The sequence below is a fragment of the Halichoerus grypus genome, chromosome 15, assembly GCF_964656455.1.
Source record: "Halichoerus grypus chromosome 15, mHalGry1.hap1.1, whole genome shotgun sequence".
In the NCBI taxonomy this organism is placed as follows: domain Eukaryota; kingdom Metazoa; phylum Chordata; class Mammalia; order Carnivora; family Phocidae; genus Halichoerus; species Halichoerus grypus.
Window position 1 is genome coordinate 42763173 of NC_135726.1, and position 14108 is coordinate 42777280.

The 14108-nt window shown below is 48.2% G+C and overlaps 2 protein-coding genes across 4 annotated transcripts in view; both read left to right on the forward strand.

The window, feature by feature from the left end:
- Positions 1-7958, forward strand: part of GPATCH1 (G-patch domain containing 1) — a 43707-nt gene extending 35749 nt beyond the window's left edge. Inside the window, exons 17-20 of one of the 3 annotated variants that reach the window (XM_036118349.2) lie at positions 458-565; positions 2615-2712; positions 3806-3954; positions 7677-7958. In XM_036118349.2, the coding sequence (XP_035974242.1) occupies positions 458-565; positions 2615-2712; positions 3806-3954; positions 7677-7707 (386 nt within the window). In that variant the 3' untranslated portion in view covers positions 7708-7958. Of the gene's footprint in view, positions 1-457; positions 566-2614; positions 2713-3016; positions 3112-3805; positions 3955-7676 lie in introns of those variants that run through there. The other 2 variants (XM_078063447.1, XM_036118359.2) reach the window with 2 other exon arrangements.
- A 1483-nt stretch (positions 7959-9441) lies between these two features.
- Positions 9442-14108, forward strand: part of WDR88 (WD repeat domain 88) — a 45594-nt gene continuing 40927 nt past the window's right edge. The window contains exon 1 of the mRNA XM_036118372.2: positions 9442-9753. Within this exon, the coding sequence (XP_035974265.2) occupies positions 9442-9753 (312 nt within the window). The remainder of the gene's footprint in view (positions 9754-14108) is intronic.

Genomic DNA, 14108 nt, shown 5'->3' on the forward strand with positions numbered 1-14108 from the left:
TGGTAATTTGTTTATATTCAGCTTTTCCCCTCTTTGATAATTTATTTAGAGTGAAATTAAACTTTCTGAGCTGGGACATAGTCTTAGATCCCCGTTGGTAAGTTTTTCTTCTTCTCAGAGGATATCTTTCCTTGAGGACACCTTTCAACCCTTCAGGTCTCAGTGAGGTGATCCCGAGCACGTGCTATACACACCCTGTGTTGCAGCCCCTGGTACACTTGGTTGCAGGTGGCCCGTGTGACTGACTTCCCAGCTCAGATGTCCACGAGGTTGGAGGTCAGGTTTACATGCTCACTGCTCTATCCTTAGCGCCTGGCGTGAGCTAGTTAAGCAAAGTGGTGAAGAAAAGCACGCATTATCTGGTGGCAACAGGTATTAATTGAAGAATCAAACACATTAGTATTAGTATATTATTTGCTATTAATATAAATAGAATTAATACCCTGGTGTTTTTCAGCTAGCGAGCCGGCACCCCAGGAGCCCGCACCTTCCTTCCCGATACAAAAGCTGCAGATAGATGAAAGAGAACCCTTCGGCCCACGGCTGCCTCCCGTCTTCTGCCCCAGTGAGTTGAGAGCTCCTTGGTTCACCCATTTGTATCAGCACCAGTGTCTCCCCTGAGCTGTGACAACTCTAACCGTGTTATCACCTCTACCTGTCTAATCCAACACGAGGCCGACCACATACATACAGTTGACCCTTGAGCAAGGCAGGATTTAGGGGCGCCAACACCATGCACAGTCGAAAATCTGCATATAACTTTTGACTCCCCCCAAAACTTAATTACTAATAGCCTACTGTGGACCGGATTCCTTACTCATCACATACACAATTGGTTAACACTTCTTATGTATGTTATATGTATTATGTACTGTATTCTTACAGTAAAGTAAGCTAGAGAAAAGCAAATGTTGTTAAGAAAATCACAAGGAAGAGAAAATACATGTACAGTACTGTGCTTATTGAAAAAAATTCACACATAGTGGCTCTGTGTAGACTCGTGTTGTTCAGGGTTCACTGTATATACATCTGTTTCTGGTTTATTTGTTCTTAGCCACATTTTCAATCTCATCGCTTCCACAGAGTGCCTGAATGATAGTTGTTGCTTTATAGCCTCTGAGACCTTGCAACTTTTTTTCTTTCTAACACTCAGATACATACAGTAGAGTCCTGAGCGTCTCAGATGTCACTTCGAGAAATAAAAAAAAGTAAAAATCTAGGACACAGAGATGGGTGAGGAATTGCAGGGAGAAAGGTATTCGGAGACTTTTTTATAGTTTGGCTAATGTAGCAAATAAAGTAAAAGTAATTCTTTCAGAAGTAAACACAGTCCATCCTCCTCCCCCAGTATCAGTCAACAACGTCTTAAACTGACATCTTGTTAAAATGTTTAGACTGGCCTATCCTCTCCTTGAAGGCCAGGTTAGCAAACATCTGATAACCTGGCCCAGGTATATAGATGACATAATTCTATTATTTACTTTATAGTTTCCTATAGCACCCACATATAAATATTGTTTTAGCTAGTAAAGCCAGTCTTCAAAGAGGTGATAAAAAAAGTGTGAGGTTTTGAAAAATTGCAGTGAATGTATTTCTGATTTGCTTTAGTTGTTCAGATCTTCAGCTTAAAATAAGTGTTTCAACATCTAAAAGCTAAGTTATTTATGCCCATTTCTCAGACCATCTTTGATAGCCTTAATTTTGTCTATGGGTTATCAAGGGGAAATGGTTTTTCAAAAACGAGCATTAAAAAAAAAAGTTTGGGGAGGTCAGATTTTAAAATACCTGACCAAACGATGGGACTGGAGAGTTACAGGCACCTGCTCCCTGGGTTTGGAAATATCCATGCTTCTGAAACACCTCTCCCTTAGGTGGAAAAAGCTGATGATCTACCCTGCTTCTACTGTTGTTAATTTTTGCTGATTTGGTTACCTGGAAATTAATGCCCTATGAAAACATTTTGTTCAGCATTTGGAGGTGGAGAATTCAGGCATATGCCACTTGTTTGGTCATTTTTAATGACAACGTACATTGTGTTGTTTTGATGCTAGTTTTCTAGGGTTTCAGTTTATAAGACAAATTCACATATAATGTGCTTTCATAAAGGGAGGAGTTGACATTTATGTGCCAGATTCTAGGCTATGGGATTCACGTGCCTGGTTCCATCCAGTCCTCTATGTCCCTGAGAGAACAGGGAGTCTTACTGTCTCTATTCATAGATGGGGAGACTGAGGCTTGGAGAAGTAGAGCAATGAACCCCTGCTGGCAACCTCAGCTGAGGTTCAGACTCTGGTCTGTGTCTGAGCTTGCCCGAGGATATTAAATTGCAAAAGGCTTGTGCAATCTGGTCCACTTTTATCTTCATCTGACTCATCTAGCTGATAAGGCTGTGGCAAGATACTGGTTGGATCACACAGGTCGAGTATTGAGGTTTCTGGCAGTTTCTAAATATAGAGCTACCAGGTGACATGCTAATCCATTTGTTTATCAGTGAGGCAGGGCAGGAGTTCCGCCCTAATGTTAAACATTCCACCTACGTCAACGCGTTCCCAGTTCAATAATTTAGTCTTTCTTTTCCCCAGCAGTTCACGTGTGCATTGCGTTTGCGTTTCAGATGTTCGTCAGACACTTGAGGCACCTCACAAAGAGAAACATAAAAAAAACAAAGAAAAACACAAGACCAAGAAGGAGCACAGACGGAGGAAAGAGAAGGTGAGTACCTTCTGGGTGTCCCAGGACCGGAGGCAGGCTCCGGTGTCCCTGCTTCTGTCCTGCAGACAAGCCCCGCCCCTCGGGGCACCTGGGCCTCTGCACACGTGGGCAGAAAGGTTGACATTCATGTAAGCCTTCAATTTTCAAGAACTTTCAGACAGAATATTTTAATTATTCAGTTGTACTTAGAACAGTTTTTTTGTGAACATTAAAAAGTAGGCAAAAAGGACATTGAAATACTTTAGAGTAACGGTTGAATATTAAATAATAGAATAGTATTAATTGGCTATTCATTCAATATTAGGTGAAGATATTGTTTTGAACATTTTTTCTCCATGACTTGGTCATCATTACAAACAGAGATTTGGGTCCATAGCTTGCTACTTGAGGTAAGGGAAACTTGAAGGAGTAGTGTGTGCTCCCACCCTGATACCCCCGATCCCATGATCCGTGTGTTTCCAGTGATGGCACAGGCTTTTAATTTGGTTAATGTGAGTGTTGGGTCCCAGAGTGCTCTGGGCAGTGGTGGAATGGATGACAAACAGCTCCATGATTGGCTACCTGACAGAAAGGATTCCTGAGCTTGGAAGATGATGAAAGTTCTGTTGTGGTGACAGGGGAAAAAATGTGCTGCCAGGTTGAAAACCAAATGCATTTGTTTCTTACCAATGTATCTGCTCTTCTCTGACCTTCTACTCGTTTCTTTGTTGTGCTTTTCCACCGTGTTTGTCATCCTGATAGGTAGTTGATCACATACGCCTAACGACATGGACCATTGAGGTCATGGGAGGTGGCAGGGGTCACCTGGGATAAGATGGGGGCTAAGTGGCAAGATGGCATGCTGCCCGCATCTGCCTGGTTCTGCTGTGTCTGCCCTGGAGGACCAGTTCTGAGGGTGCGGGGTGGAGAGTGCACACAGCTGTGTGCCCTGGGCTGTCCCATAGGAGGCTCATTCCAAATGAGGTGTTTTGTCTTTGTTTTTGAATGACCCCAGCAACCAAATGCCTCCTTAGCCTGTCATCATAGGAATCAGGGAGGGAAACACCCATTTGTCCCCCCCCACACCCACCCTCACCTCACTATTCTTTTTCAGAAAAAGAAGCACCGGAAGCACAAACACAAAGGCAAGCAAAAGAATAAAAAATCAGAGAAGAGTAGTAGTTCTGAGAATACGGACAGCAGCGACAGCCAGAGTGATGAAGAGGGGCCTGCAGACCTGTCACCCCAGGAACTGCTCAGAAGGTAGGGAGTGGGGCATGGTGGTTTTCAGAAACCCTCCAGAGGCTTGTTGGAATCTTGATGTAGTTGCTGAGAGGCAGATGTCAGAAATGATAAATTTGTATATTGACTAGGCTTTTTAGAAGTTCATTTTTTACTTACACAAGTAATATGTGAATATATTATCATTGTGAAAATTCAGACCTTACAGATAAAGCTTCAAGTGGTCCTCGAGCAGTTTCCCAAACCTCTCTCTCTAGCAACCTCTGCCGTCAGCTTCATGTGTAACTTTCAAGACTTTTTTGTTCAGTCTTTCTCATACACACATACACACACACACACACAACATATGTACACACGTTTTGTTGCTGCACATTTTTAAAATAAATAATACGATTTTATGTAGCATAGATCTATGGAGTATGAACATGTAGAATGAAGAAATACTGCCAAATTATTTCCGGAAGTGTCTGTATCCATTTTACCTTGTTACTACATCAATTACAAACAGTTCAGAAATGTTTGCCAGCATGATGGGCCTTCGAAGAATGGCATCTCACTTTTAATTTGTATTTCTGGGACTAGTAATGAGGTTGAGTGGCTGGAGGACAGCCTTTGCCCATGTGCTCACTTCTGAGTAGCTTGCTCACATTCTTTGCACAGTGTTCTATTTTCTGTTACATTGTTTTACTTGTTTCAGTCAAGTAAGGTAGTATTTTGCTGATTTTTAGGAATTAAAAAAGGATAATTCTGGATATGAATCCCTTGTGTTTTAGTGTGTTACCTATCATGTGACTTTTAATTATCTTTGTTGTACAGAAGCTCTAATTTTTGGTGCCCTCAGTTTTACCAATGGTTGGGGGGGGAGGTATGTTTTATAATTTTGTCTCCTAAAGGTCTTCCCTAACCCAAGAGTTTATATATGTTTATGAGCTATTCTGCTTTTATAGTTTTGTTTTTGTTTAATCTGTTTGGATTTTTTGGTTTTGTTTTTTGTGAACAGAGTGGGGTAGGCCTCTAGCTTACCTTTCTCCAAATGGATAGCTAGTTGTATTAGTCAGGGGAGTGAACTAGCTCCATGAAGCTCCCCACATCCCCACAGTGGAGCATAAAGAAAACCAGGGGACTGCCCTGCTGGCTCAGTCGGTAGAGCACGTGACTCTTGATCTCAGGGTTGTGAGTTTGAGCCCCACGTTGGGTGTAGAGAGTACTTAAAATAAATTAATATTTTAAATTAATTAAAATGAATAAATTAATTAATTAGAAAAAAGAAAAGAAAATCAAGAAAGGTACTCAGGACCCCAGTTTGTTCTGCTTCAGTGCACGGACCTCCTAGGAGGGGATGGGTGGAGGGTGGCATTGGGGGTGGTTGTGGTCCTGCCTGGATATCACGATCTTCACTGCTGCATGGCCTGGTCACCACGGGGCTGGGAAAGGGAAGTCCGGCTGCGGGCTCAGGATGAAGGGGAAGGGGCGGGGGTGAGCGCTCCATGTCAGCCCTATGCGCCGAACCGGCTCATTAAAGGTAGGGTAGCTTGGTCGTGTCCTCAGTCGCTGTGCGGGCCTGTTCCTCCATTCTCCACTCTGGTTTCTTTCTTTCTTTCTTTCTTTTTATGTATTTATTTTTTTGAGAAAGAGAGCGTGAGAGAGCACGAGCAGGGGGAGGAGCAGAGGGAGAGGGAGAAGCTGACTCCCCACTAAGCATGGAGCCCAATGCAGGGCTCAATCCCAGGACCCTGGGATCATGACCTGAGCTGAAGGCAGACACTTAACCCACTGAACCACCCAGGTGCCCCTCTTCTCTGGTTTCTTAGCCATTTGGTACTGTTCTGTCCACCCTGTTTTAATTACTCTGGCCTTGTAAGCACATCTTGCCATCGGGAAATACAAGTGCCACCCATTATTCTTTTCCATTTACTTCTTCAGAATGGACAATACATCTCATGATTTCATGATTCAAAAATACAAAGGAGATGAGCATTTCAGTTTCATCCCGAGCCTCCTGAAGTGGCTGAGCCCACTCCTGTTTCCCTGTCCTCCTGCACACCAGTATGATGAGGGGGCGGGGGAGGAGCACACCCCAGGCATGGCTCATATCATCCACATGCACCCCTGTGAGGCAGACACCTGGGCCCCCCCGTCTTCATAGGTGGGACAGGGAAGTTAGGTCACGTGGCCAGGCCCACGGAACCTCACCAACACCTGAGGCCCTCACCCTTGAGCATTTGGGGCCATCTGATGAGTCGTTCCTGCAGGGGAAGCCCGTCAGTGCCCATGTGGAGGGCATGTGGGAGGGCCGGAGCAGGGGCTTGCTGTGGGCACTGTGCAGCAGTCGGAAAACATGGGCACACAGCTCTGCACTGATTGGATCTAAAACTTACCATCAGGAGACCCGAGGCTGCAGAACAGTGTATATAGGTGGTGCTGTTGTTAAAATGTTGTCCTCGGGCCTTTGGGTTTCCTGCGTGCACACGCATGCACATCCTTGCCTAGGAAGAGGGCCGGAGGGGTTCTTACACCCCTGAGAGCATCTCCCTCCAAGGAAGGGAGGGTCAGAAGCGTGGAGAGCATTTACCTGACCCCTGTGGTTGCTACAGGTGTAGGCCCCACCGCTCCTCACCCCGAGCTCCTAGGTTCTCCCCTGGGAGCCTGCAGGGCCCTCCATCCTCTGTGTCTCGCTCCCCTCTGTGCACTGCCTGTCTGCACCCATCTTCTAGGAGGAGTGGCAGGAGGCTCACGACCACAGGGGCTCGTTTGCACTCCCAGCACCTGGCTTGGAGTGTCACTCTTGGTAAGGGCCCTGGTACTTCTCTTCTGGGACCGTGCAGTTTGGTTCTGGTGGAATCGCAGGCGGCCGCCTCCACCCCCTTCCCCCGAGACACCGGTCTACTTCTTGTTTCTATCAGTTTGTCTTGCCCATTCTAGAATTTCATAGACATAGAATCATATGGTTTAGTAAACGCTGTAGTGCACACACATACTTATATGCGCACAGACCATAAGCTTCCAGCTGCGTGCATTCTCGCTGCCTGATCAAGGGATACCCCAGCACCCCACAGCCACTCGTGTCTCCTCCCACTTAGCATGCCTGCCCCCATTCCCACAGGTAACCCCTCTGCTGGCCTCTGTCACCATTGATTAGCGCTTGGACTTGGAGAAGGACTCTCGCCTCGGCCACATGATTCTGGCAGCAGCAGCTGGCTCGCCCTCATTGCTGTGGAGTAACCCTTTATGGGACCACAGAGTATTCATCTCTTCCGTTGTTGGGGACATCTGGTTTTCCACTTTGGGGCTGTTGAGCAAGGATCTAGAGGCAGTTTGGCCCAGCTCTACTCGATGAATGCCCTTGTGTCCGTGAAGCCGAGATTTAAGACTGTCAGCTTAGGAGCTTTTTGCCCTGGAACAAGCATGTTTTTTGTTTTGTTTTGTTTTGTTTTGTTTTCAGTTCCTTCCCAGCGGTCCTACATGAGATAGGTGAAACCAGGATTAGAACTTGCTTTTATAAACAGGTCCTAATATGAAGTGTGGGGTGTGAGTCTCCCTGTGTGTTCTGGGGGCAACAGAGAAGCATATTAAGAAAGCAGATTAAATGATGCTTTCATAGTTTGCGGTCATCCTCTGTGTTCTGTGGGTACACGTGTGCCACTGGGACTTGGGGAGGTCTGGCATGCTCGGCTCCCACGGAGCTGTCTGGCTTTCCAGTTCTTACCTAATTGTCCTTCTTTCTCCTTTATTTCCTTTTCCAGGCTGAAAAGTCTTCCACTAAGGAGGCAGTAATTGAATTCTACCCTGGCCGGTCCCAGTCCCAGGTCTCCTCCATGATGGAAGCTCATCGACTGCTCGCTTAATACATTGTACAGATTGTATTTATATGTAAATTCATGCTGTAAAATAATTTTTAAAACCTTGACATTTCAAAGCCTGCCTTGGAAGGTTGCAGAAATTGATTTCTATTTTTAACTTCAGTTAGTGTCAGAGGAAATAATTCAGACTGTACAGTTTAATTAAAATGGAATTTTTCTATTTTCTTCTTGATTTTTTATTTCCTGAAACTTTTAAAAAGAAATGAAAAGTGAAAGGTTTTCTCTGATTTTGCGCATGAAGAAAGCCGAGTCCAGATAAGCACAGTTGGACTTAATTAAGGACTTGTAAGAGAGAAGGAAGTGGTTGTTTCCCCATTCCTCAGGCACTGGGCTCCTGCCTCTCCTCGTGCATGGTGGTGGCCAGGAGCCCAATGGGCGGTCCAGTGCCAGGATCCTCGCAGGTGGCCTCAGCCTTTTAGGGTGGATGTCACCAAAGTGTCCCAGTGTCCGAGACCAAGCGCCGGAGAGTGTGCACCCACAGCCCAGGTCACACAGGTTCCAGGTCCTTGCTCTGCAGCCCTGGGTCCCCGCTCAGGAGCTGCCCATCATCACTGATGAGACCTTGAGAAAAGTTGCAGGGGTTCAAAGTGACAGCATAGAAAGATCAGAAGGATTTCCAAAGTAGAAAGAAGGAAGAAAACTGCTTCTACTTCTACCATCCAGAGATGATAACCCTTAGTATTTGGGAATATCCACCCATCTTTTTTTTTTTTTTTTTTAAGATTTTATTTATTAGAGAGAGAGCTACAGAGGGAGAGGGAGAAGCAGGCTCCCCGCTGAGCAGGGAGCCCGACTGGGGACTCATCCCAGGACCCTGGGATCAGGACCCGAGCGGAAGGCAGACGCTTAACCAACTGAGCCACCCAAGTGACCCCCACCCAGTCTTTTTCTATCGGTGGGGCTGCTACCCGACTAGAGGTGACATTTGTTCTCTGTCATTGACATTGTGACAGATACTTACTTCATGCTCTTATATATTGTGTGTCCCCACTCCCAACAGCTGCATCTGAATTCATCCAGGGCCCATTCTGTAACTCAGTGACCATTTCTCTGTTGTTGACAAGAGTGGGTAGGGGGCGCCTCTTGTGGTTAAGCTCAGATGGTTAAGCGTCTGCCTTCGGCTCAGTGCATGATCCCAGAGTCCTGGGATCGAGCCCCGCATCGAGCCCCGCATCGGACTCCTTGCTCAGCGGGAAGCCTGCTTCTCCCTCTCCTTCTACTGCTCCCCCTGCTTGTGCTCTCTCGCTCTCTCTGTCAAATAAATAAATAAAATCTTTAAAAAAAAAAAAGAAGTGGGTTGGCCAGGAGCCCCCGCACAGGCAGAGGGCACACAGAAATCGTCCTGGGAGAGGGAGCCAGGAAGACCCAAAAGGAGGCTGCAGGGATGGGGCTGCTGGTTTCGCCCGCTTGGCCTGTCCTTTTGTGCCCAGGCTCAAGCCCCGTTTTTCTGGGAGTAAGCGCGCCCCACGTGGAGCGGAGGCAGGGAGATCGCAGCGCCCGCGGAGGGCACGTCAGTCCCCGGAAGCGGCCGCAGGGCGCAGGCGCGCGGGCCCACTGTTCGTGGCCGGGCCCGGGTGCTGGGTGCCCGCCACCGTTCGCGGCCCGGCCTGGGTGCTGGGTGCCGGCCACCAGCAGGCCAGGCTCCGAGATGGCCTCCCAGCCGCCGTGCGCCCCCTGCTCCCCAGAATGCCTGGACGAGGACGGGAAGACAGTGTCCCAGCTGCGTAGCGTGCAGCTGCCCTCGGTCCTCTCCAGCGACCTTGAGCAACTGTTCCATAAACTGCCCGGCACGGCTCTGATCAGGGCCTATGGCCGCTTCAAGCTGTCGACGTTGGAGGCACGCCAGGACGGGCTGCTGGCTCCCTTTGACCCGCTGGAGGTCAGCAAGGACTCACCACCACCCCAGGAGCACCCGAAGCCTGAGAAGAAGTTCTGGGGCGACCAGGAAACCCTCTCCAAGGTCAGACTACGGGGGTGGGGTGAGGAACGCAGACTTGAACGCAGTACGTGGGGAGGTCGCAGTGAACGGGCTAAGGAGAGCCGTGGGGAGCCACTTGGTTTTGCCAGCCCGCCCCTCCCCCCCGTGAAGCCCCTGGGCTGCTGTCTCTGGGAAAACAAGGCTGTCCTGGGGGAGGATAGTGTTTCAAAGTGGGGGATCCTGACCCCACCCAGACTGTGATTTCTGGCCGAGCCTCCCAAACGTCCCCATGGTGACATCCCCAAGTGTATACCCCAGGGTCAGTGAAGGAGCCCTCCGTACCCATGAAACAGTTTGCTCCAGAAACAACAGAAAACCTAGAAGAATGAAAAGAAAAACAAAAAAAACACAAAACAACCCCCCCTCCCAAAAAAAACCCTATCAACACTACTTTGTTTTCTCTGTGATACTTGAGAGACATTGCATTAAAACAAAGGCTGGTGACCAGGAGTAGGAAATAATCTGTGAACAGAGAGAATTCCTGGGGATGAAGAAGGATTTCCTAACCAAAATCCTCCATGGAGGCTTTAAAATCAGAGCAGAGAACTGAAACAAAATTAGAATACAAAGCTCATGGGATACTCTGAGACCCAAAGAACAAATATAAAGGATCGATGACCGTGAGAGAAAAGGTAATGTGTGCCCAAGAGATCCAGAAGAGCCGATCTACACAGAGGAGGTGTTGGAGAGGAAGAGGAAGCAGGGGGAGGAAAGAAAGAGAAGGAAGCAGTGAAGACAGTCTCTCTGGGCTGAGGAAGACGGTGGTACTCCCTTGGAAAGAGCCAGTCCAGTTCAGTGCAAGATTGCAGGCAGATATAGCCCATCTTTAGTGAATGCCTGAGTTGCAAGGGTAGGAGCAAGGTGTGCATACAGACCACAGATGGAAAAGCCTGCGATCAGCTTGAGATGCTTGACTTCCTGGCCAGCCCTCAGAACACCTGGGAGCAGAGCCCACAGCGAGGATTGCTGATTGGCTCTGTGATCTCTTCCAGAAAAGTGTGTGTCAGCGCTTTTAATCATATTTATTCTGATTTTTTTTTAAGTAAAAAAAAATTTTTTAAAGATTTTATTTATTCATTTGAGACACAGATACAGAGAGAGAGAGCATGAGCAGGGGGAGAAGCAGAGGGAGAGGGAGAAGCAGGTTCCCCGCTGAGCCAGGAGCCCAACATGGGGCTCGATCCCAGAACCCTGGGATCATGACCTGAGCCGAAGGCTCAGCAAACTGTTTCATGGGTATGGAGGGCTCCTTCACTGACCCTGGGGTATGCTTAACCATCTGAGCCACCCAGGCGCCCCTGATTTTTTTTAAAGTAAAATTAAAGGAGAGCACAGAAATTTTCTTTTTTTTTTTTTTTTTAAAGATTTTATTTATTTATTTGACAGAGAGAGAGCGAGAGAGGGAACACAAGCAGGGGGAGTGGGAGAGGGAGAAGCAGGCCTCCCGCGGAGCAGGGAGCCCGATGTGGGACTCGATCCCAGGACCCTGGGATCATGACCTGAGCCGAAGGCAGACGCTTAACGACTGAGCCACCCAGGCGCCCGAGCACAGAAATTTTCAATAGAACATCCCCAAGATTCAAATTCAATAGATTTAAAATGTTCTGCTTTTTTTTTTTAATAGGTCTCCCTAGCATAGCAACCTTGTCCCCACTGCCCCATTTCTTCTCTACAGAAGCAAGAAATGTTTCTAGTTTCTTCTGTAGTTTTACAGAGATAAATTATGCATTTCCCAGAACATACATGTATATATCCCTCCTTTTTTTTTACACAAATGGAAGCATACCTTAGACCCCTTATGCACCTAGTTTTAAATTTTTTACTTAGCATATTTTAGAGAGCTTTCCATATCATAAAGAAGCAACTTCCTTGTTCTTTTTTACCGGTAGTATCCCACTGGCTGGCCATCTTCTGGTGACTTTAACCAGTCTCCTGTGGATGCACATTCAGGTGGCTTATTATTTTTTTTGACCTAAAGTTTTTATGACCCATGAAGATGACAGAAGTTGAGAAGGTCTGTAACTTCTCCCGGAGGAAAGTTTCTGACCTAAGAATTCTCTACCTGGCCAAACTGCTGATCCCCAACAAAGGCAACAGAAAGACATTTTCTTCAGACCTGCAAAGACTCAGAAATGATGCTTCTCTATGAGCACAAAGTTACTCAGGGGAGCACTCCAGCAAACAGAAAAAAAGAAAAAAAAATCTCCCTCTGCCCCGCCCCCCCAGCTTTCTCCCTCGCTCTCTCAAATAAATAAATAAAATCTTTAAAAAAAATCCAAATGAAGAACTTCAGTAAAACAAAGAGCGGTTTAGAATAAACAGAGGGGACCAATGACTGAAAACAATACACTCTGGTTAACGTGGTTGTGTAGCTCAATGAAAATGTTAACAAATGATCTTTTAAAATGAAGGTGCGGGCGCCTGGGTGGCTCAGTCGTTAAGTGGCTGCCTTCAGCTGGGGTCATGATCCCAGGGTCCTGGGATCGAGCCCCACATCGGGCTCCCTGCTCAGTGGGAAGCCTGCTTCTCCCTCTCCCATTCTCCCTGCTTGTGTTCCTGCTCTCACTGTCTCTGTCTCTGTCAAATAAATAAATAAAATCTTAAAATAATAAATAAAAAATAAAATGAAGGTGCACAATGCAAAACTAATCATGTTCCAGATGATTTCATTGAAGTCTTTGAGATGGTTTGTTAAAGCACATTCTCAAGAGATAATGTTTCATTCCTGGTGTTTATTTAATGCACACTCACACAGGGATGTATCACAATATTTTAAAAATAATTGGCTCAAGACCCCGCTTCCCCACACACCAGTCTCGACCCGTGGCTTCCGGGCGCATTTAAGATGAAGTCCAGAGATCTGACCCTGACTTTCCGGGCCATTTCGCAAATGGCTCATCCCGCTGTTGTCCCCCTTCCCTGTGACCTGCGGACATCCAGCTTGTACCGCCCCCCCCGGGAAGGGCGCCCCGCGGCCCAGGGTGCATGCGCAGCAGCCCGCTCACTTGCCTCTGGCCCTGAGCTGGCCCTGCGTGCTGGCTGTCGGACGGCCGCGCGCCACCTCCGGCGGCCGGCGGGGGCTGGAGCCTGTGCAGCCCCCGCCCCGCCCACGCGCACGGGGACTCTCGCTCCCCGCTTGGGGTCTTTGCCCCTCGGTTCCGGCCAGCCCTGCAGCACCTAGATCAAGGCCTGACGAGTCTATGACATATTTATTGATCAAGGGAAGGAACGCTATATATATATAAAAGAACTGATTTTTGCTTGTTTTTACAAAAATTGGACTGTCCTCTATATGCCATTTTTCTTAGTGCCTCCAAAGACGTCTCTGTGTATTTGGAACGTCTCTCCGCAGCGCCTCGGGGTCCCTTTCCTTAATGAACCCCAAAGTACTATGCCCAGAAAAAACTCGGAACGGGCGTCCCCAGAAAGGATGATGGGGTTGAGGGATACGCCCCCGCACCCCCGTTCCTGCTGGTCTGTTTGGCCATAATTAAGCTCTGTTTTTGCCAGGCGAGAACAAAGACCAAGGAGTTTGGCCTGGAGACCGAGGCAGCTGCAGAATGGGGAGCTGGGGGCGTCTCGGGCACCCACGACAGAAGGGGTAGCGTCCCGGGGAGGCGGCTGGTTCCCCAGGGCTGCTGGATGCCCCGGGGCCCGCCGCCCGCCAGGCTTGCCTACCTCCCCTGGTGGCCGGGATCCCGGGCGGGGTGGTCGAGTCCCTGTCCCACCTCTCCGCGCTCCCAGGAGGCGGAGAATGCCTCCTTCCCCGCATCCCCACACCCCTGCGCTCCCCCCCCCCCCACCCGCAACCCCGGTCCTCACACCTCCCCTCATCCCTGCACCTACTGCTGAGCCTGCCTCACTCTAGCCTGGTCCCCCCATCCAGAGTCCCTGCACCTCCGCACTCCCTGGGGCAGTGCCCCAAACCCTGGTTGCTGTGTCCCGCATGCCCTCGCGTTCTTCACACTCCCACAGCAGGGCATCCCCACATCCCGGACACACACCCCGGCCTGACACACATCCCCTGCACGCCATGGGGGGGTGGGTAGTAGACCATTTCAGGCTTGCTCCTTCTATCCCCCTCCCTTTTAAAAATATTGCTTTATTGAGGTGTAATTCACATATCATACAATTCACCCATATAAAGTCTGGGGTTTAGCGCATTCGCAGAGATCTGCAACTAGCGACACATCACTGTAGAACATTTCATCGTCTGGAAAAGAAGCCCCATACTCATTAGCAGTCAGTCCCCATTTCTCCTCAAGCGATCCTCCCAGCTCTAGCCAACTACTGATTTGGTCTCTGTCCCTATAAAGTTGCTTATTCTAGACCTTTCC